Source organism: Acipenser ruthenus, chromosome 13 (genome assembly GCF_902713425.1).
Source record: "Acipenser ruthenus chromosome 13, fAciRut3.2 maternal haplotype, whole genome shotgun sequence".
NCBI classification, from domain to species: Eukaryota; Metazoa; Chordata; class Actinopteri; order Acipenseriformes; family Acipenseridae; genus Acipenser; species Acipenser ruthenus.
Genome location: NC_081201.1, coordinates 7231221 through 7255792, shown reverse-complemented (window position 1 = coordinate 7255792; position 24572 = coordinate 7231221). Strand labels below are relative to the sequence as shown.

Sequence of the window (24572 nt, the reverse complement as noted above, 5' to 3'; positions counted from 1 at the left end):
GGGGAAATAATATTAAGGCTAAATGTTTTAAAAAAAAAAAAAACACTTAGATTAGTGGTCCTGTTGACCTGAAATAATCTTCAAATCAGCTTCAAGTACACTAAACAAGTGAGGTAGACAGGATGACAGCAAATGGAATCCTGGGAAATGGGCCAAAGTAAACTGCCCCCCCCCCTTGAGGGGGCAGGAGGTAGTGAATGGGTCTTTCTTCTCACAGCACAGACCCTGCTGTCTGACAAGGGACTGGGTTTGAACTAGGATTTAAACCAGAATCTCTAGGCTTTGGTTGCCTGATTTGTATTCTGCGCTGCTTACCTCCCAGTCCTTCCTCTGTTTGATTTTATATATTTATTACACAGCAAACAATGACTCAACCAGATTTTTTTTTAACCTATTGGATTTTCAGTACAATGCAATACTTTTTTTTAAACCTTTTTAAATGTGTTTTTTTTGTAAAAATGTTTCAAAAGCTGAGCAATTTATCATAGCTTGCCCTGAAGGACCTTATTGAAAATGAGACTCCGTATCGCAGCTTCAACCTTGTGGTGGTGGGAACGAGGGGGGTTTGGAGGAGCATGTGAAAATAAAAAGGTAAACTGGAGGACACCCCCCCCCCCCCCCCCTCCCAGTGAGGCTAGTCTCACCAACAAGAGGCGTACTAATTTCCTCTTAAAAGCCACTTTTCTCTCTCTGCAGAGCACAGAACAGACAGGAGATTAAAGAGCTGCTAGGGCTCAAAGTTAGAAAATTAAAACATTTTCTGTAAGATTTTTTTTTCTTTCTCTCTAACCCCTTTTCGCTTATTAATCATGGTTAAAAATTTTCAATATTTAAACCTGCAACCCAACCATTGCCAGTCCGTGTCTGACATAGACCAGATCGTCTTCAGCTCATTGAAAGTGTTCATTATTGGACCGTGGGGTTTGCTATACGTAATCTGGATTGTATGGACGTGTCCTGCGATCATATTCAATCTCACACTTACATGTAATTCTTTGTTGTCTGTATTAGAACCCATTTCTATTGTTCACCCTTCTGTGCACAGTACTTTATTAGAAAGAAGCTTGTTCAGTGTGTGTTAAATCTTTAAGCTCCTCTTTCATCTCACTGCTGTGTAACTGTGTGACCTGACTGCTTCTATTGGTAATTAACTTCTTCAATATGCGGGACCTTCTGGGTCCCTTTTAAGTTTTAACATATTTCTAGGCACTCTTGTTGACGCATCTATGGTGCACTGTTTAAAGTGCACTAACAAAGTACTGTAAAGAATACCTGCCTGCGAACACCCAGTATGGACTGTAAAACCCAATTAAGTGCTCGTTTTGGACTATGAATTAAACCAGATGTCTGTCATTGTAGCTACAGGATTACTGATAACTTCACAATAACCGTTATGCAAGGATCTCGTTTATTAGCATTCTCCAAAGGTAGTTCTTGCAGCACTGTGAGGGGAGAAGCTGTAAGCTTGTAATGGCAGCTGTCAGTGCTGTTGTCCCTTTTTAATAAGCACTGATATCTACAGAAACAAGCGCACTAATTTGAGATTGTTCATTCAGTGATCCGGTATTAAATTCATTTATTTTCTCTCTCTCTTCAGGACGGCTATTACTCTCACCGGCCCAAGGAGAAAGTGCGAGTGGACAGCAACAACGAAAACTCGGTACCCAAGGACTTTGAGAACATTGATAACAGCAACTTTGGGGCGCGCTCCCAGCCGCAGAAGCAGGCGCTGAACAAACACAAGGAGCCGCTTCAAGAGAAATCACAGGCGAAGGAGCGCTGGAAAGAGAACGCCCTGATCCTGGGTAAGAACTCCAACGAGGTGATCCAATACAGGGAGGCCAGAGCGGCAGTGACCCCGCCGGTTCGGAACCATAGCAAGACTAACCCCGGGGTCCAGACGGGCCACAGGACAGCCAAGCTGCAGCCAAGCCCCAGTCACATCACTCGCCCGCATCACCAGCAGCTTCATGGCAAGAAGGGAACGGCCGGAGCCATCGCCTCACCCCAAATCAAATACGACCAGCCGCCCAAGTGTGAGATCACCGGCAAGGAAGCCATCTCCGCCCTGTCCCGAGCCAAGACCAAGGAATGCCGCCAGCGTATCGCAGAGGTTTACTGCCAGCACAAAGAAAGGCTCCTCATGCCTGAGAAAGTCACCCGCTTCTGTCCTTTAGAAGGTGAGTGTTTGCGGCTTTAGGTTTTCAGACACTTCTTTTCGGGATTAAAGCAGTGCTGTGCTGTTGATCAGAGAACAGAACGTTTTAATGATTAGTATAAACATTCTGAATTTGTTAATGTGCTTCCATTTAGGTTTTCAAGTGTGTCGATTCATTTCCTGTAAATTTGTGCTGAATTAGGCAGAAAAAAAAGATATATTAATGTAACACCTCTAACAGGCTGTACTAACCCTCTAATATATATCAGCAAATTCACGCCATTTCAAGGTGTCTAACACAGAGCTGAATGATTAACGCTGAGGCTCATGCATTTTTAATGTGTGTGGAGGAGTCGCATTGACTTCAAGTCACAGTTGTGCCCTTAGCAAAGAGCAATGAGTCAGGAGGCAGACTGGTGTTGGTGCTGCTGTGGAGTCCCAGCATAGCGTTGTTGTTCTGATTGTCTTGGCATAGTGCTACTACTCAGCTACCTAATAGAAAAGAGCTCTCAGACAACCCCTTCCTGTCCAAACCTTAGTAAGATGAGAAAAAGAACACAGAGTTGAGCAGAAGTCACTGGATCAATGAATCCTTTGTTTAACAAATCCGATTCTCGTATCCATTTTCTACATCTGCAATTAGGCTTACATGCAAGTAAAAGTTTTCCTTTACATTAAAAAGCAAATGATCAAACCATCAACCCTGCTATCCCTTTGATATGGTATCACTGCTAAAGTATACATGCTGTCATTTAGAAATAGAGGATTTAGGAATGCCTGCAGGCAAAAAACTGCTGTAATTAATTCAGGAGAAAAGAGACATGATCCTGTGCTACACTGGATTCTGCTCTAAGCCTGGTCGTACCCTGGAGATGCTGCGGGGAAAGGTAATTCCTGCAGCCTCAGTGACAGACACAATGTGCTTGTCATGAGTGCTCAGGGTCGGAGAGAACAACCAGATTTCTACCAGAGGACTAAGGACTCGATTGACAGCTGTCCTAAGGTCCATTGGCAAAGTTCCTGAACAAATCCACGACCTCTTTCTGAGCTGCAGGGAATTGTAAAGAATTCACAATGATATATTCAATAATGAAGATGCTAGGTCAGCTGCAGGAAGAAGCAGCTGAGCTAATCTAGGCTATTACACTTAAAAGGACCATAAACTATTAATTAGAAGAAAGTAATCTGTAAATACAGACAGATTTAACAGAATAGCGGCTCTGCTGCGTGTGTGTGTTCCTGCGTGTTGGTGTGTGTTTTCATAAAGGCTGCGTGTGTTTGTGCTCACCCAATATAAAATATAAATGTCATTGACATGCACATACATACACTCACAAACAATTCTGCCTGGCCCCCGAGCGACTAATCTTATGCACGCCATTGATAATCTTTACAAAGCTGTCAACCTCACCAGTTTTAATTGCATTCTCTGGGACATATTTGCTGTTGAAGATGTCTCCTTATAATTATAGCCAAGGCTTTTCAGAAAGTGAGAATACAGAGACAGCCAGCAAGAGATCTGTGTTTCACAGAGCTTCCTTTTTGTGGGTAAATGTGACCTTATTTCAGGAGAAATGCTTGCGAGACCAGCTTTGTTGGGGGTGTCGTGTCATCCTATTCTGAACCTGCGGATTTCAGTGTCATCTTGTTCTACCGCTGTGCATTGATCCCGTGGATTTCTTTTTTCCCCACCATGCACCGTCCAAGGTGTGTTGAAGACTGTTGCACAGAATACTTGAGTAGGAGACTCCAGTTCCTCCATGTTAAGTTATGGCAGACAGCTATATTAGAACAGCAAATATATCTGCAACATACTGTACAAGGAAACCAATCAGTATAGTCATAGGATAAATATTATGGTCCAAAACTATTGTAGCATCTGTTATGGGAATAGTGCTGTTAAACGCTTTTCATAATGCATAAGTAATGTGCATATATGTTAATGAACTTCATATTAGGAACATTAGCATTGTCATTGACATTTGAAATAACCTCCCTTTGATACAGGATTTGGAGGTCTGATGACATTTGTGGAATCTGATCAAGAAATGAATGCTGGTTATCCAAGCGTTCAATGATGTTCCAGAAATAGCTCTCTTTCAAGGAACCAAACTGGTTCTAATGAGAAGGGGGGCCTGGGAGCAGTAACTGTGACTGTGCAGGGCTGGGCTGGGTTATGAAATTGATAGCTTTACCAAATACAGTGGGGCAGCTTCCAATACAGGGTTTTCTTGAGTGTGCAAGTCATTGTAAGAGACTGCCCTTTACTTTAGGCTATAAATAACGACATTTAGGTGGGAAATAGCACTCTATTATCACAGTAATTGCTGCAGATTTTCTTCATTCTAAAACTGTCTGCCTGCAGATTTAAGATGCAGACAGATAGGGCTATGGCTTCTATATTTAAACACATCGAGGAAGTCCCAGTGTGGCTAATTTGTTTGGCTTCCCCCTTAGGGCACAGTAAAGATAACATCCCACCAGCCTTTTCAGAAGGTATTCTTAAAAATAAATAAATAAATAAATAAAAAATAAATAAAAAAACAGATTACATTAATTATCTGGCACAAGCAGCAAATGTACAGCTCGTCTTTCATGGGGAAAACGCTGAATGATGTCATTACTGTACGAGCACACACATGATGCACAGCTCATCATTTTTCAGTTATTCTGCTTTTCTGATGTCCAGTCTCCCTACTGTGTTTTGAAATGTAATGTACAGTAGTCCTAGCTGTACTTTATTCCTCCTCTCATCTTCACACTGTCTCACTCCCACTCCTAACCACTACCCTTATCTACTTTCGCCCCTCAATACTCCTCTGTGTCTCACCTCAATGCATCTACCTTGTCTCTATCTGACACCCCATGTCTTAGCCCCTCACTCTCTCGTTCCCCAGGTAAGGCAAATGTGAACCTGCAGTGGGACGAGGACTCAGTGGAGGCCCTGCCCCCAAACCCGGTGCGGATTGCTTTTGTCCTGGTGGTGCATGGCCGGGCCTCCCGCCAGTTGCAGAGGTTGTTCAAGGCCATCTACCACGCTGACCACTACTATTATATCCACGTGGACCAGGTACAGACTCAGCCGCCAGCACTGGGGTGCTAGGCTTCCCGAACTGCTTCAACTGAATACATTTTTTTTTTTTAAATCTAATCTCAGTGATACAATATATTGCACTTGAACTCAATATGTATCACATTGAGTCGATGTATTGCACACAGGTGTAATACTGTCTTGTCATCTAGTTTAACAAGTACATGGCATAAGATATTCAGAGAAGAACACAGAGATCCTCCTTTCTCACTGCAGCTCATCAGATAAACTAATAGAGGCACCATGAGGTCTGCTTAGCCTTTTAAGCCCACGGTTTAAACAAAGGGAGTCTAGTAGCTGGAATAAGCAGTACCATGAACTGCGGGGGCCTGTGCAGCCTTAATCAGCCCGTCTCTCTCTTTCTCACTCCCCTGCAGCGCTCAAACTATCTCCACAGACAGGTAGTGGCGATGGCCAGTCACTACCCCAACGTGCGGGTCACTCCCTGGCGCATGTCCACCATCTGGGGAGGAGCCAGCCTGCTGACCATGTACCTGCAGAGCATGAAGGACCTGCTGGACATGAGCGACTGGAACTGGGACTTCTTCATCAACCTGAGTGCGGCCGACTATCCCATTAGGTGAGGGGAGACATGGGGTCTGGAATTAGGACTTCATAGAAGAGGAAGGGGTTGTACTGGGGAGTAGGCATCATGTGGGGCATTTGAAGTCAGTGAATTATAATGTGCCAGGCTAACAGTTGAGCTCAATGTTCCATTACCTTTATATATATATGTGGGCTGTGTTTACCATTACAGCTACGTACTTGGCTTCATGCACCCGAGAATACTGTGGCTATTGACACGTGATTGCTTAACATGCTATCGAATAAAGTATCAGAGAAAGTAATTCCACATAATTACCTCTATTTGAGGAATTGGTGCCTTCATGGTGCCCTCTGAATGCCAGTTCTTGCTTGCCAACGTAAACAACAGAATAAATCAAGCGTTTAAGAACCTCACGTTTTTTCTTACTTGCTCATTGTGATGTATCCCTATGCTTTTGCTCAAACAGTTGAACATCAATCCGGGTTTGTACAAAAGTTTTGAGTGTTACAGCGACTCGCACTCCTGTTTTTATGCTGACTTTGTTAGACATCCTAGATTGCTGTAGCCAGTGCTACATATCGCCGTATCGCCTTTCCTGTACCGGTAAGCCATGGATACCTTTCCTAATTTACATTTTGGAAGTGGCGAGTATATCCCTTCCCTTTCTGTGTTGGTTGGAGTATTTGTGGTGTATACCTCACTTTTAACACTCTACATTTCTTCCTGAGAAAGTTCTTCTTGAAAACTGACCCGTGGCCAAATCGATTACGATGCCCCCGTTGTCTGATGACATTTTTTTTTTTTTTTGTAAAAAATAAATCGAAATATTTCTTTGAAGTTCTCAATATAATTCTCAATAACGCTCTATAATAAACAATATCGAGCAGAATTCAGCTATTTTCACAATGTTTACGGCCTAGCATATTTCTGTCCCGCCTACACTCACTTTTGATTGGACTGCCGTGGAGAAAATGCTTATCTTCTATTGGTTGGTTCTATTTTATCATTTTATATACAAAAATAAAATTTCTCCACGATTAAATTGTAAAAAAAAAAAAACTGTATCTGCAATCAGCTCTCTATATATATGTAGGTGTGCGTGTGTGGGACACAGGGCCAAAGCAGAGTACAGTTTCTGTTCTCACTCCTAAGAGTAGCTCAGACAGAAATTGATGAGTGAGTGGAAAGTATTTAGAAAGAGGGAGGGAACTTAAAAGCATTAAGACCAAACTATCGTCCTCTTTATTCCAGAAAATGTGCATTTGTGGCATATTGTGAGAAATGGCTGACAGCAGACATTTTACACTGCTGAGAGAGAAAAGGAATGAGGAAGGACTGGCCAAACAGAAAGAAGTACATTTCAGGATGGGGGGGGGGGGGAAGAGTCCCCCCTCCAGTGTAAAAATGAGGCATATTGTAAAGTGTATAGTATCTGCATAGACTGAAGTCACCAGTACGACATGAAAATTATGATTGGAAAGGACCCCCTTGTAAATAAGATGTATATCTTGATTATATAAACACATTTGAAATAACTGTTCCAGTAATAAATACTTTTTAATGCAGATGTAATTCGGCAGACTTTTCTGGTTGTGATGATCCATTACTATATAGAGTTTAGAATAGTACATTTGCGTGGGATGAGATGAGTCGATCCAAATATATGTCATTTACAGTAGGACTGCGTGCTTGTGTGTGTGTGTGTGTGTGTGTGTGTAAGCTTTGTCTCAGTGAGTGAGCAACCACACAGCCTGTACCTCTCAGCCAGTGAGAGACACATGAACCGGACCTTCGTCGGAGAGTCTGTGTGGTCCCCCTCGCGTGTACTTGGTTATTAATTCTGCTGTGATGTTTCCCCCTGTCTCCCTGCCGGAGGGAGGGGGGCACCTGCAGTCTCCGTGCAGTATCCATTATTTCCCCTCTAATTCCCAGATAATATCTGCGCTTCTGCATGGATTGCTCTGAAAGCAGTGCAGGCCGGCCCAGCACAGCAGGGGGTCGGAGGCAGCCACTGGCCAGTGGATTGGTTACACACTCGCTCTGTCAATGAAGAGGAGACTCTTGGCAGCTTTGAGTCTTGCTATTCCTCCACCCCTTTTTAAAAGTAGCTGCTTTTACAGACGGTACTGAAAAGCCAGACTGCCAGTGGACACAGAGGCTGCAGTACGGCATGTCGATTTCCTCTAAAGCCCCCTCTGCCAAGAGATGCGACTCCTGCTACCTCATTACTGGACGCTCATACTTTGCTATACAGGGGCCCCTGTTTGGTATTTTGTTTAAATATTTTCAAATCGGATACATCCACATGATTATATTGGATCTCCTATTTGTTATGTTTCTCTCTAAGAGGTTTTATTTTGTTCATAGCACACAGTGTCACTGGTGGGATAATGTTGTGACTGCAGTTTTCTTGATAGGGATTTAAACTTGACACGTGCTCAACAGTAAAACAAAAACTACTGTCTGAAATGTATTGCAGGAGCTCGAGACTTTATTTAGCTCAGACTTCAAAAACTAAGGAGAGCTTGGCTTGGTCAGTACTTGGGTGGGATACCTTTAAAACACAAGGGACCAATGCTGAAGCTACATTTTTAAAAAGGAATATAATAATAATAATAATAATAATAATAATAATAATAATAATAATAATAATAAGAGTAAATGGAGCCCTTGCTCTAATTCCTTGCTGTTTTTACATGAGAACGGGAGCTCCCTATGAATATCTAAAATGAAATCAATAGTTTATATATTGTGTAGTCTTTGTAGCAGCAAACCATGATTGAATGTGGAGACTGCAGGTCTGAATGAATCTAGTCTGTTTAATAATCCACTGGGTGACTTAAATACTGAATCGCCCTTGTGTCATGAGTACAGTTTGCTTCAAAACCAGACTCACATTATTCTTTCGTGCCTCCTCTTCCTCATCCATTGCAGGACAAATGATCAGCTGGTGACCTTCCTTTCCAAGTACAGGGACATGAACTTCCTCAAGTCACATGGCAGAGACAACGCTAGGTAAGAAACCGCATCTCATTCCATCAGCTCTAACCACTAGACCTCACTGCCTCCCAGTCCCTCCACTTTAACCACTAGACCTCACTGTCTCCCAGTACCTCCGCTCTAACTACTAGACCTCACTGCCTCCCAGTCCCTCCGCTGTAACCACTAGACCTCACTGCCTCCCAGTCCCTCCGCTGTAACCACTAGACCTCACTGCCTCCCAGTCCCTCCACTTTAACCACTAAATGACATTGCTTTTCACTGCACATTTTTCCATTCTGTACCAGGCAGTTTTATAATGATTCTTTATTTAGCTTAATGAGTCTCTGAGCTTTAATCCAATTGCTACTGCAACGCTAATTAACCTTCCAGTAACTTAGGTGTGGGGCGACATGCTTGGTCCTCACTTACACTCTCGCCTCCTCACACTGGGAAAGAGGCAGGAGGCAATTTATCCATTAGCTTACTTCACTTTATCATAGCGTTTATTCTTGAATTAATTAATACAAGGACTTGTATTCTCTTAATTATACCATGAATCGGTTAGATTTAATGAGATGACCTTGTTTGGGCTGATGTATGCCTGGTGCTGTTGTGTCCAGGAAATTGCTGTAAATTAATTTTCCAGGTTAGCAAATGTGCAAATTAATAATTTGATAAACAAGGCGTGCTGGCACCAGTCTGTTTTTACTTGTGGGGCTTCAAACTATAATTTGATCAACAAAATAAGTTTTGGCTGACTTCCGTACTGAAAACAGATTATTTATCATGCGATCGCCTACAGAGAAATTCCTTTATGAATAAAAACAAAGATATCGATTTCCGGCTTGTTTCACACACCCAGATTAACACTAGTCATCTTACCTAAATTAAGTGCTAATCGGGGTCTGTGAAACCAGACGATAAAAGTTCTGATGACTGTTTTTCCTACAGTAGCTTGAGCGTAAAGGGCTTGAGAATGTAGCCCCCAAATCAGGTAGACAAATGTTGGGACTGTTTCTTTTCTCAATGTGCTGTCTCCCTCTGTCTCTCAGGTTTATCCGGAAGCAGGGGCTGGACAGGCTTTTCTTCGAGTGTGACACCCACATGTGGCGTCTCGGGGATCGCAAGATTCCGGAGGGCATCACCGTGGACGGCGGCTCGGACTGGTTCCTGTTAAACAGGAAGTTTGTGAACTACGTCATCAACTCCCAGGATGACCTGGTGACCAACATGAAGCGCTTCTATTCCTACACGCTGCTCCCCGCTGAGGTACGAGCTGCGTCACCTGTCAGCTCATTGATTCAAACTTGCATTGAAAAGAGGAACTGCAATTTAAAAATTGTTCCACGGCTGTGTTCTACTAAAAGTCGGTCAAGGTGTAATACAATTTCTTAAATTTTCAGTAGAAAGGATAAACAATCATTTAATGAGTTTCAGCTGAAATAAAAGTGTTGAAATGGTCTACGGGTTCAAGTTAGTAAATTAATTAGGGAAGTGTATTTGAGGATTACTTCGTTGGAATGCAATTGGAAAGAATATTGGGAATTACATGTAAATTCCTGCCACTTCTTGTATATAGCCCGGCAATGTAACATTATCCATTATGGATATGAAAGAAAGTCGTGTGCCTCAAATCAGCTCTGCTTCCAGCTGTTGTTCTAATGAATTGGTGACACCTGGTGGTGAAACATAATACATCATTATCTTCAAAGGGAATTTCAGCATTGTCAAATCTTCTGCACATCTTAATCCATACACAGTACAAACACGGCACATGCAATCTATATACAAAGATCATCTTCTGTAGACCAAGTGGATCTGCAGCAGGTGTTGGCATTTCAGAACGGTATTTCACTTTTGGTTTAACAGTGATCACACTCTCGATCTCCCTTCCTCCCTCCAGTCCTTCTTCCACACTGTTCTGGAGAACAGTCCTCACTGCGAGAGCATGGTGGACAACAACCTGCGAGTCACCAACTGGAACCGCAAGCTGGGCTGCAAGTGCCAGTACAAGCACATCGTGGACTGGTGCGGCTGCTCTCCCAACGACTTCAAGCCCGCGGACTTCCACCGCTTCCAGGTGAGTGAGGCCGGGAGGCAGCTCCTGCAAGAGAGAGGTGGATACACAGGCATCCAGAGTGCTACACACCTACAGCTTTATATTCCAGCCCAGTCTTAAGTGTTAATGTAGCCAGAAAAATGGAATGCATTAAATCAGCTTTGCAGTGCACTAGAAAGCAAACTGAAAAGAAAAAAAAAGGTTTACTGTTTGTGGCACAAGAAGCATCTGCCTGGTCCACAGACATCTGCCCAGCAGCTTCAGTATCTATATGCTAGATAATCTTGTTGCAGCAGTTCTCAAGCAAACTTTGAGTGGCAGAGAAATATGTTAGAAAATGCTGGAGTATATCCATCCATCTCATTCTATTGGGATGTTCAAAACTAGACGAAAACTTAAGTTGTTCGATCAAACCTACTTGTGACTGTCAAAACAAACCGTGGCTGCTGTGTTTTACCACAGCGGCTCTTGTATGTTCTCAAGAGCTCACAAATTATTTTATTTTGTTATACATACAGGGTGGTTCAAAGATCACTGGACCAGTTCCTAGAGGAAACCTCTGTGAATATCTATGAACTTGCTGTGACTGGAACCAATCTGCTTATATTAACTTATTTTCAATCCGTCATCTTTGTAATTAAAAAAAAAAAAAAAAAAAAAATCACGGAGAAGAATTAAAAACACTGCATTCCTATCAGCATCCCTATGAAAATCTCTCAATGAGCCATGGTCTCTTTTGATCACACATTTGCAGTGAAGGCATAGGAATGTTCATGAATAGAGTAATCCGATTGGCCGAGCGGGACTTGACGATATGATTCTTATAACCTCAGTTCTTGCTCCGCTGGCAGGCTGGGGTTTGTGACGGCAGGATTTAGAACAATTTGCTGCCCTGTCCTGGGAGGAAATGCCTCCGTCTAGCAGTCACATCTCCCAATTTACCAGTTCAGTACAGGGTGAGGTACAGTAAGACAGGGAAGCACACTGGAAGAGATTCCAAACAAGCCCTTAGCGCAGGAATGCATTGGAAACTGCAGATATTATAAGAGATGGTTTGGCCATCCAAGGGAAGGCAGCAGTTCAATCAAAGGTTTCCAATTTCGAAGGCCAGAGATTGAGAAATGGATTGCAAACTTTATCCAAACCCCTTTGATTGGATTACTGGAGCCTTGTGCCTTGTACAGTAAGTCATTATAGTTTATGTTAATATACAAAATGTGTATGTGGTTCACTGTTGTCATTAAACATAGCTGCTACTTTCCATTCATAACTGTTGGCAACAAGTGTCTCCTTGAATTCAAGTATTGGAATCTGATGTTGCAATAAAATCACTAACTTCCTGGAGTTTACGGTGAACCTATAGTCGTGCTAGTCTCTGTATCTTGAGAATCGTGTGCAGGCTATATTATACAGTTGACCACGTCTCTTTTGGTTCTGTTACCAAGGTGTTATTGACAAGACAACCGAACTTCTTAAGAAATTGCCACACCTGTACACTCCCTTTCAATATAGCCTAATGCTGTAGGGCTTCCAGAATGCACAGGGGGCTTGGGCTCTTACCCATCATGTGTCCATGCAGCTGTTTATGTACACTGTAGTGTCATTGTACATCCTAGAGATTCCACTGTGCTGCATGTCCAGACAGCGTGGTGTCTGCAGGAGGCTGCCAGTCTAGACCGCAGGGACCGGTCCTTCTTATTCCTGCAATAAAGAATGTATTGAACGTCTTGGCCGGAGGATCATTCACAGTAAATTGTTACTTGGACTGGCATTTTCAAAAAACAAGAAAACTCTTGTCTGTACGCCAGAGCTTAATCTTAACATTTTTTTTTTTGTTAGGTCTGCCTGCCTCGGGATCCTTGTTTAAAAAATTGTGCTGTCCACAAGAAACTCCCCAGTGTAGACAGGCTTACCAGCACATCTCTGTGTGGGAAGTTGTTGGGCAGCGAAGAGGAAACAATAGGCCACAAAAAGGGAAATGTGTCCCTATAAAAGATAATAAGGGATATTTTAGTTTAGCAACTTAAAAATCTGTTTAGACTGATGCAACTTCCTGTTCAAATTGCATTATTTAATTGTTTTAATTGTGTAAATGTAATATTTTGTTTAGAAACGAATATATACACTGCAGAATAGTGAGAAATAATTAAAAGTTACTTTATGTAGGTCAGGGGTGTCCAAAGTTGGTCCATCTACTCCTGGTCTTTGTTCCAACCCTGTTCTAAATTGTTGAATTGAACCAATTAAACCTCCATCCAGACCCTGGAGTAGTTCATTACATAATTTTGCCTGTTAAACCTGAAGTTGATTGGCCCTTCAGGACCGTGAGTAGACACCCCTGATGTAGGTACTGGGCCACACTAGCCCACATCAGCATCATGAGTGAGAATGGGAGCCTACAGGCTCTGGGGGGGGGGGGGGGGGGGGGGCTCTGTCTATGTTTTGTTTCAGTCAGCAGTGAGTGGAGAGAGCAGAAATATTCGAGTGAGGGGAGCTGTTAACCAATGGGGAACCGAGATTGTTACATTTATTACAGCTTTCTTTGCCACATAACTTCTGTAGCTCTCACTCCAATATAAATACCAGTACCTCTGTTTTAAAATGTCCTGCTGTTATGACACAGACATTAATCGCATATATATTAAAGCCCTTAGGTCTATCCACTGGAATCATGGCTCAAAGTTGCCCTAGTCTTGCTAATCTTCTCACATACACACTGTCTGTTTATGGACACCTGCCTCACTCTGCTTCTAGTCACAGGAACCTCACGCTCTCTCTCTCTGTTCTCCACAGCAAACCGCTCGGCCCACGTTCTTCGCCCGGAAGTTCGAGGCAAGTGTGAACCAGGAGATCGTGACTCAGCTGGATGGGTTACTGTTCGGCAGCCTGCCCTCCGGCACCCCTGGTCTCAAGGCATACTGGGAGAATGTCTTTGACGAGCCGGACGGGGCGCATAGCCTCTCCGACTCCCAGCTCACCTACTACCACGCCTTTGCACGGATGGGGCTGCAGAGAGCCACCAACTCCTTGCAGGGCGACCCCAACGACAGCAGCTGCAGGTTAGTTAGTGTGTCTCTCACACACACACACACACACGGCTTGTGTTAAAGCCGCTAAAGACTACTTTACATTGCCTTCTGAACATAAAAAAGGCTTCATACCGTGTGTTTTCTAAATTGTGGTCACTGGTGAGTAGCGCTTGTGAGATACTAGTGGAGAGAGCTGAGGGAGTTGGATGGAAACCGTGTGGGTTAGTGGTCTGAGTTGAGAGACGGGAGGACAGCACTGGGGTCCAGTACTGATAAGGTCTGGCCCTTATAAAAGTTTACCATAGTATTTCTGCAATTTCCCCATGTTTTCCCAGCAGATTTTTACCATACCTTGCTATTGTTTACAATGGTTACCTGCGCTTTACCATGCTTTCACTGTGCTTTAATACACCTTGCTATGTTTTTACTACGGGGAACATTTATAAAGGGAAAGACAAGCCTGGTGGTTATTAAGTGTCCTGCGGGCGTTGCTGTTGAGTTGAGTGAGGACAAAATGGAGGAGAAATGAAGTATCCTGTAGATCAGTGCTACTCAACTCTGGTGCTCGAGATCCAATCCAGTCCAGGTTTTTACTCCAAGCATGTTCTAATGTAGTTAATTGAAGTTGTTAAAAGGCAATTAACTCATTTAGAACCTGGTTGGAATAAAGACCAGCACTGGAATAGCTCTCGAGGGCCAGAGTTGAGTACCACTGCTGTAGATAATAATAATAATAATAATAATAATAATAATAATAATAATAATAATAATAAACTTTATTTTGTATAGCGCCCTTAAAAGCAATCATCTCAGAGCGCTTCAATTAATAGTACAGAAATAAAATAAAAAGATTATACATAAAAAAGCACAAGGAAATAAAACAATCATAAAAACGCCTTTCTAAAAAAGTAAGTCTTTAAATTAGCTTTTAAAACACTCAAAGAAGCCGAGTCCCTGATCTCTAGTGGAATTGAGTTCCATAATTTGGGGGCATAACAACAGAAGGCCCTGTCGCCCATAGAGCGCAGGCGAACAGACAGGACACACAGCATTCTGAGATCAGCAGAGCGGAGGTTGCGAGTGGGAGTGTAAAAAGATAAAAGATCTGACAGATAAGTCGGAGCTAGCCCATGAAGAGCCTTATAATCTAGTAAAAGAGAGTTTTTCCAGTGAATTGGAAACAAACATTTCTCAGTCACGAGTTCTAACTAGCACAAGGAAACGTTTGGCAGCAAGTGTGAATTTCTATCCTTAACAGCCTTCTGCAACTCTGGAGAGTAGACATCATGGAAGCCCACAATGGCACCTCTGTTCTCTACCGTATGCACACCAGTGCCCGGGGGAGCCCGCCAGGGACCGAGCTGGGAGGGAGGGAGGGGAGTTGTTGGGTTATGCTGGATCAGAGGCCAGGGTGTAAATATTTGCTGCACTGCTTGTCATGGTGGTACCACTGGGATGGGATGGAGCAGATCCAAGTGCTGACAGTATACAGATGAGGCCATTGCTTGCTTTGGCTGACAGTATGGCTGTTTACTGTTCAGCAGGAGCAAGTCATTCTTTGTTAGACTGGTTTGTGCTCCGTCTGTACAAGTTTCGAGAGATACTCTATCTGTGCGTGAATATGCGCATGTCTCCCAAATAAAATAAAATAAAATGAAATGATATGTACAAAAACTGAGAGAAAAGTATAAGCGTGCCAATACTAATGGACTCATGTTTATTAATTTTCAATTTAATAATTTGTTGTGTTGCTTATTTGAAAAATAAGATTAAAGCTAAATCTATAAAACTGAAATACATTTCAATATATTGGGAAACTTCCTCTTGATTTTGGCTGGGAATCGGACTAAAGTCTGTTTGTTTCTCTCAGGTATTTCCCAATGGGACACCCTGTGTCAGTCCACCTGTACTTCCTGTCAGACCGTTTCCAAGGTTACCTGGTGAGGCACCATGCCACCAACCTGGCGACCAGCAAACTGGAGACGCTGGAGACCTGGGTGATGCCCAAGAAGGTGTTCAAGATCGCCAACCCGCCCAAAAACTTTGAGAGGCTCCAATTTGCAGAGGTAACCAATCACTTGTGCAAAACAAGTTTGAAAAAACTCTGTTGTAGGCATATATAGCTATGGCAGGCTTTGCATCATTCTAAAGAATCAACTAATTTTTCTTCATAAGGTTGAATGAAACCTGCTGAATAATATTACGTTAACATATTGAATTACACACCGCTTTGGAGTTTTCCGTATACTTAACGAAAGAGATTTTCATTTCTTACAGAGATATTTGCTGGATCAGACAAATGTCAAACAAACGCTGAGAGCATAAAGATGCTGCATGCTGTCTGACACAGCAAATATAATTCAAATGTGCTATCACCTACCCTCCAGTATTCAAACCACTCATATTGTATATATGTGGTTTTTAATATTACTTGGTCAGAATCTCAGAATCCAGTAGCAGTATTTGAACAGGTGGATTGTATTTATTGGGTTTGGAAATTGTGCACTGGTTTTATTGCCACCTACATTTAATTTGCCATCAGTTCCTTTCAAATAATAATTGCAGTCTTTGGAATCTCAGCTAATCAGTTTAGCAGTCATGCTGAACAATAAGAATTTAATTTCTTCAGGAGGTTTATTAGATTAATAGAAGCGAGAAACACCCTCAGAAGCAAACATTATTATAGACCGATATTTGGGATTTGTTTGCTTCAATAAATGTCTTTGTGAAGACTTTTTAATAAGCAATGGAAGTTGGCTGTGACAGTTGCTTGATTTTGGTAAAACTTTAGTGTTAAAATGGTCCATGAATTCTAGAGCGTAGCAGGGTGAAAAGTGGAAAATATTAGGTTGACAGGGAGGGGGTTAAATTTCTCCCTGTCAAAACACGTAGGAATGTGGCTGGAGCCAACAAGTGAATTAATGATTAAATGAGTCTCTGTCCCTGCATTGCCATCTGGGCTAGGAGGCTACCGTGCCACGTAGAGGAATGAAGGCCAAGGCTCTGGCCTCCAGCCCAGGCTTTGCAAAAATCAGTAGGTTCAAGTTGGTCTGGATTTATTGGAATTGCTTGTCTATTTATATAGCACTCCTCTCGTGTCTCTGCAGCTTAATATAGATACACTTACAAGCAGAAATTGATCTTGGTATTTACTTAATCAGCTACTGTAATGATGATCACACCAGATCCAACCACCTCCTCTTTTTCCCAGCTGGCTCTTATATCTACTCTTTCTCTCACATCTTCTCTGCTCTTGCTTCCAAAAGTTCTGTTATTAAAAAGTCATCGTTTTCCACCACTTAGCGAAGCTCTGTACCGTTTCCCTTCTCTGTCTCCAATAACCAATACACACACAAACAAATCTTGCCTGCAGTGATCCATCCATTCATGATATTTGGTATCCGCTTAATTGAAACTGATTAAGTCAGTCAGCTAGTCATCTTTAAATTCATACTGGGGAGTAGGGTACATTGAGCTAGATAAATTCCAAGGTGGAGAATTCTAAACAACCTTAGAATGTAAACCTCAGGTAACATCACATCAGATTCTCTCTAGTACTAATAGCACCGAGCACCAGCAAATATTTCATAAATAATCTAGATACAAATAACATGCTTTGCACAGTTGTTGGCTTGCCATTTACCCTTCCTCTTTCCATGGAGTGACACACGCTTAGGGCCAGGTAAGGGCAATGAGAACAAGCTGTTTCTTGGCCATTCTTGCTGTCCAGCTGATAAATACTAGTTCTCATTCAGATGTAACCAAAAACTGGAGCAGGTATTCTCCTGAGAGTGGTTTCCCCAGAGCGCAGATGTGCATGACAATGATTTTATTATTTTGATTTCATTTTTTTTTTTTTTTTTTTAAGAGATCTTTTTTGGGAATATACAAAGCAGCCTAAGCCCTGCCCTTGAAGTCCCAAGGTTCTGGGTAGTGTCTAACAGGACGATCAATCCAGATTGATTGGAGGCAGCCAGTCTATTGGGAGTGTTTGCTGGCTGCCTAAAAATACTCTGCAGCTCATTCAGAAACAGAGCTGTCAGAGTTATCATACTTTGCATTTAGCATTGGTAAAACTAAAAGTGTCAGAACTAAACTAAACCTACAATTGTCATTGTAAATTGAGAAGTGATGCAATTAGCAACCTAATTTCTTATTCGATTATCGTATAGGTATTTATCATAAGTAAATCGATGCACTGACGCTTTATTTTTCAAAATAAAGAACAAACATTATTTAACAGAAGATCCAAGAACTAAAATCACTGTTGTCCATTAGTACAATTTATATTCAAATTAGAACACTTCCGAGTATAAAAAAATAAATACAAAGCACTTGAGTTTAACAACTGAACAGAATATGCGTGCGTCCGCATCAGATGTCCCTTTAACATTGTAATAATAATAAAAAATACTATATTTTAACAGAAATCATTTCTATCTCAACTATGGTTGTTCATTACTGTTAACATTTTATGTCCAAAGCAAAACATTTGAATTAATCTCACAAATCCTGACTAATTTAGGTAAAAGAAGGTAATCAGTATATTCAATATTGGCATTCTTTTGAAGTTATTACGCATAACATAAAAGCTATATGCTGTACCCTTGTCACTATTTAGTGCAAAAAAAAGCATACTCACCAGTGAAGCAACAAATTTGATCCAGCACGAATGTAGAGGCCTAAATTATGTATCCTAGCAACGCACTGATGTTGTTTATCTACCGTACCAGCTCTAAAAGAAGCGCATTCTCACACACTCGAGGTTTTAAAGCAGACCTGACCAGAGCCACAATGTTAAACTGATGGAAAAAATTCATTTTAAAAATCAGTAGAGTGGAGGCCTGTTAACAGTATCTGTCATTCTGAATTAGTTTGCACCTAGACTGGAATGGCCAGGCCTGCCATGTCTATCCCAGTTCAACCAATTTGGGACATTTCTTCTCTTGCATAGGGCATTAGAGTCTAGGTGATGGGAACCTACTTGATGTGAATGTGGTGTTTGCATTGTGTTATTTTACTATCTATGTAGATTACTGGCATACGTTGTTCTGAATTTTGCTTATTTAATTACCAGATTGGCACAGAGTGGGATGCCAAGGAGCGCATTTTCCGGAATTTCGGGGGGCTGATGGGCCCGACGGACGAGCCAGTGGGGATGCAGAAGTGGGGGAAGGGGGCCAACGTGACTGTGACCGTGGTCTGGGTGGATCCCACCAACGTGATCGCAGCCACCTACGACATCCTGATCGAGGCGAGCGCCGAGTTCACACACTACCGGCCACCGCTCAACCTGCCGCTGCGGCCCGGCACCTGGACTGTCAAGGTGCTGCACCACTGGAGCCCGGTCGCAGAGACGCGCTTCCTCATCACCCCGCTCGCCTTCCACAACGGCCAGCCCATCAGACAAGGTGAGGTGCCCTTTCACTCTGAGCAATGCGTGACTTTTCCTACTGGTTACTGAAGCAGAAAAAAAAAAAACCTGATGCTGGCCAGAAATGAGAAGCAGGTGTTCTGTGTGTGAGAGAGACTGGGGGAAATGAAACCACCGTCGTGAGCAACACAATTAGAAACTAGGTGTTAAGTGCGAGGTGGAATTTTTACATTTAAATGCTGAAGCGCTAAATCTTTCTGCTATACCTGCTCTGTAAGCACAGAGTGCTTCCGTCTTCAGTGCTGTCGGCCCCTTGACTCAGAGGCACTAAATCCAACTTCAGTTCAACTGCAAGGTCCGTGGGTCAGCAGCCAGGTCCTATAGTGCACCCTGTCTTGTGAGTTTTAAGGCTTTCCTTATTCTACAATAGTACTGAAAATAATCAAATTTGACAATGGTTTTCCAAGATCGATGTATATATCTATCTATCCATACACATATATGCATACACACATTTTTGTCATTGCATAGCAAAGAATTACAAACGATGGCCTCATGCTACAATTGCAGATTCTTTTAAATTTGATTCTTTTTTGTTTTTTGGGTTTTTTTTGCACACAACCTTGTTCCTGAGACAACGGGAAGCCAGCTCTCCTCTGCACTAACTTGTTTCCCAGTCTCACCGTGTCTCAGCTGCTAAACCGTATTGGTTGTTTGTTCTTCCTCTTCCAGATGATGCTTTGAGGCTGCACAACGGACCGGCCAAGAACAGCTACATGGAGCAGAGCTTCCACGGGCTCAATCCGGTGCTGAACATCCCGGTACACCTGGGGCAGGTGGAGGCGGCCAAGCGCAATGCAGGGCTGACCGGCAGCGAGCTGGAGCGCTGGGTGGACGAGCTGGTGGGAGCACACTGGTCTGCACTGGACGTGTGCTCCGTGGGGCCTAGCGGCTGTCCGGTCATGCAGGCCTGCAGCCAGACCACGTGGAGCGCGCTCAGCCCCGACCCCAAAGCCGAGCTTGGGCCAATCAGAGCAGACGGTCATCTCAGGTAGCGCCCACTGCTGGACGGGAGGCTCACTTGCTATTTATTTTTTATTGCAACCGTTTTTATTCAAGCGTTACTGCTTCTTAAACAAGTGAAGGCTGCTAATATTATATATTAGTAACGGTATTGCCTTCGGTCAGGCAGCTTTTGATTTTATTATGGAAGGGAAGTCTAGACTGTGATTTAAGAAGCAAACTATTTTGAGCCATTTAGGTCAAATACAGTACCTACCTTGTGTTATTTTAAACTTAGTTTCTCAATCCTAAATTCGAAGCCTTCCCAATTGTGCGACTGTGACTCTGACAAAGCCTTCCTTTCAAAACTATTTTCTAAGTTTCTATTTTGTATTACTGGACATGCACACTAGTAGCTACATTGTAGTCATCCTGACCCAAGGGGATACCGATATACACTTTCTTATTGTGCCAGTCACTGTATTCACACAGTGACCTCACAATGGGGACACAAAGATGTTTTAGGGTGCCAATTTGTGCAAACATTGCCTTTCTGTTAATTTTGATGTACTCTTTCGTCTACTCTGCATTACCTTATTTAAAACATGGAAGCACACAGAAAGGGGAAGCTTATTTTAAGTTCATGGCTGGCAACCAGGCAACCTATAACTGTACCATTAGTTGACGGCACTGTGGTTGGGTACGTGACATAGGTTGTTAAGGAAGTATAGCGGGCTTCCCAAAATGTAATAAAAAAAATTATAATAGTAAGCCTAAAAAATGTAAAGTCAGCACATCAGGAAGCTGAACAGTGCAGCTGCAGATGTTACAGCTGGTATTTTTTTTTTTTAATGTTCAGGCTTTTGTTGTTTTGTTTGTTTTTTATTTTTTATTTGGATACTGCAGGCTGCCTGAAACTTGAATTATGGGATGTCAGCTGCGCTGGCATTCCGGGAGAAAATATCCTAAGGCTTTTTTTTTTTTTTTTTTTTAGGGGAAAACAAATGGAAGCACAGAGAGAGAGTAACGTTTTAGCTATTTATTTATAAATATATATTTTTAGTCAATGACTAATGACTACATGCTGCATTTGCAGCTTGGTGAATATTTCAATCTTTAACAAGCTGCCTTTATTTACAAAGGCCCTCACCCTGACTTACAGCATTCCATCCCCTCCCAGTCTTTGTCTGGACTGGCCATGGTTTTGGCATGCCATGTCACAGGAAGGTGCTCATGCATGCAGTACTGAAGGGATACTGGGGAAATGACAGTACATTCTAGTATTGAGTGCTTCTATTGGCCCATACATGTAAAATAATCTATATTTCATGCCATTTTCCAGTGTGTAAGGCACAATAATTATAATGTTTTTGTTTTTTTACAAGCTATGGAATCTGGTCCATGGTTGCCATTTTATGTATGTTGCTGCTTTGCCCTCAGGCAGGCATTACTTCTGCGTGAAGAAGCTGGTAACTCTGCCTCAGCAGATACTGTGTGAGCAGGTAATCCTTAAATAATGGAACTGTAATTGAAATACCAAACAGTATTCAGATCCACATGCGTATGTGTTGTAGTGCTAAACTAGAGTGCAAATGGTGTTGCAGTGAGATCGTATTCGTTCATTCTGAGTGCTGTACGGTCTAGGAGCTGTTTTAACAGTAATGAGAGATTCTATTCTTCATAGGAACATTTTGGTGTCATATTTTTTTATGTATGATACTGTATAAACAAACGTGTTCGAACAGTAAGGCAGACTATTGGTGAACATGCTGTACCAGTCCATCAATAACAGCTGCCAGTAAACACAGATCAGGGACTGATTGATAGAGGTGATTAGCTGCTCCGCACATGGCAATCGCCACCAGATTTCACAGATAGTGCACAAGCGGTCCAAGGATCTGGAGCTGAAGGGAGGGAGGCAGTGTGGTCCAGTGGTTAAAGCTGAAGGACTGGGAGGAAGGCCTGCTGCGTGATCTAGTAGGTTGAGTTAAGGGACGGTGGGTGGGGCAGCGTGATTTAGTAGGTAGGGAATGAAGGATGACGGATATATGAAGGATGAGCTAAACAAGGCGATCTGAGTACGGATTTCGTCAAAGCCAAGCTATGTCCCTTACAGCTATTTGTTATGTTATGATTTAAGAAACACAAAGTTCTGAGACAACATGGTTTATTATATGCAGCTTTTAAATACAAAAAAGAAGGGCTGCTAAACTTCATGGCAGATAACGGCAATTCCAATCCAGTTTTTGTTTGGCCATGTCTTAAAAAAAAAAAAAAAAAAAGTTTACTTTATATTAAAAAATAAATATAATCAATGAACTGTAGCCTGACAGATTTCGTTACATAGCATACTAACTCCAGATTACCTGACGCCTACCAGCTGTGAATATTTGCTGTTTCATGTCTGGTATTAAACCAGCAGTACTGTCTGTTTTTAGCACCCTTTTAAAAAGAAAAACCTAAAACTATGAGCAGCACTCAAGCCCAGTTCTGACCTCACCTAATCAAACAAATACTCTTTCAACTACAGCCCTGACAACTGTGGGGCAGTATTGGGGCAAAGTGAACATGTACAGGCAGCTACTCCAGATATGCCTTTCTCAGCAACACCCGAGCTGTGGAACAATTCAGGTTCACAGTACCCGGTTTCTATTCTGTTGAAATGCAGTTCACCACCTTTTAGTTTTAATTTCTGCTGTTTAGAATAAGAAAACATGTACAAAACGAGCTAGTACTAACCACCCTTTCATTGTAAAAATAAAGAAATTATAATCTAATGTCACTGTATGTTATGATGAATTAAAGAAAAACAACTATTTTGTTATAAATGTTATACATAAGAAATGTACAGAAGTATTTTGTAATCTAAAGTCTAAAAAAAATGAATATTGTAAATACAGTACAAGGCAAAATAAAGATAAATTCCCAGCACAGAACTTGGCACATTAAAGGATGTAGATATTTTGTAATTTATTTAAAAGTAAAAAGTAAATAAATATTTTATGATTCATTTTACAAGGTAATAATTGTTATAGGGATGATTATCTGCCATTCTGAGAATCTAACGTCAAACTGCTGTTCCTATCGCTTGAAATTCTTATTTTTTTTTTTTTTTTGCACTAACTTCTCCGAACTCGTCTGCCCCCCTTCTGTTAGCCGAGGTGAGAAGAAATGTGTGCCTTAGCTGTTCTTTCATCTTGGGAACTCTTGCTTTTAATGTCTGCAAATAAAAATTGACTTTTATTATTTTATTTTTCCAAGAAAATTAAAATATGTACCACAAACTTGTATCATACCAAAAAACTGCTGTTGTATATACAATGCCTTCTGTCTTACTGTTTTAAAATAAAGTGATAAATAATCTTTTGTCCCTGTTGTTATTTTTTTTTTGTGGGTGGCGGGTCAGGGGTGGCACCACAATGATAATAAACATTACAGGTAGATTTGGTCTTTTTGAAATCATGTATGTCTCTTAAAAAGTCTTGTGTATTTAAGCTTGGTCAGTCCAGTGGAATTGAAGCTCACATGTTTTAGCTGCACCCTTCCTTGAGCCAGGGGGACTACAATCATTGAGTTGTGTAATACAAACTAATTTCCACGAGTCTTCCAGCCATCACCTTCACATGTATGAATAAATAAAGTGAAAAGACATTGCAGATAGTAAGTGCAGCAGAAATCAACAGAGCTACAGAGTGGCGCATCCGGTAAAGGCACGCCGCCCGCAGTGCAGGATGCGTTCTATAGCTTGGAGATCACCGGTTCGAATTCAGTCTATGCCATTGCAGACTGTGGACGGCGCACAATTGGCCAAACGCTGTCCAGGCAGGGTAGAGGTTAGGTCGGCTAGGGAGTCCTTGGCTCACCGCACACCAGCGACCCCTGTGGCTGGCCTGTACACAATTCAGAACTGCGAGGGCTTGCAGAGCAAAAAAAAAAAGCGGACAGCTGACAGCACTCGTTTCGATGGCTCCCGGGGTTGCAGAGCCAGGTTGAATAATAATTGGACATTCCAAAATTGGGAGAAAAATTGGAAAATTGAAAAAAAAAACACAAAAAAAACACATATCTTTAAAAGCCTTGTCAGGTTAAACTGGAGGCAAAAACATGCCCAAGCTGAAAATCTGTTGAACACTGCAGTCATCTGATCTTAAAGAATACACCAGAAAGATATTGTGGGAGAAAATAATCATTAAAACAAGATAAGATAAAGTAGAATACAGGCGTAAAAATTGTACTAAAAGCTAAAGAGGTAAGAAATCTGATAGTAAACAACCATCAATGCATGAATCATATTTAAATATAAAATGGAGCATGACAGTGGGTTACTGCA

The 24572-nt window shown here is 42.0% G+C and overlaps 1 protein-coding gene across 1 annotated transcript in view; it reads left to right on the top strand.

Moving 5' to 3' along the window:
• The window catches only part of LOC117418263 (xylosyltransferase 1-like), a 56000-nt gene extending 32395 nt beyond the window's left edge, over positions 1-23605 (top strand). Inside the window, exons 2-11 of the mRNA XM_034031124.3 lie at positions 1598-2180; positions 5056-5228; positions 5627-5829; positions 8731-8811; positions 9831-10047; positions 10682-10858; positions 13631-13896; positions 15737-15932; positions 18944-19277; positions 19973-23605. Coding sequence (XP_033887015.1) covers positions 1598-2180; positions 5056-5228; positions 5627-5829; positions 8731-8811; positions 9831-10047; positions 10682-10858; positions 13631-13896; positions 15737-15932; positions 18944-19277; positions 19973-20295 — 2553 coding nt within the window. The 3' untranslated portion in view covers positions 20296-23605. The remainder of the gene's footprint in view (positions 1-1597; positions 2181-5055; positions 5229-5626; positions 5830-8730; positions 8812-9830; positions 10048-10681; positions 10859-13630; positions 13897-15736; positions 15933-18943; positions 19278-19972) is intronic.
• Positions 23606-24572: the final 967 nt, after the last annotated feature.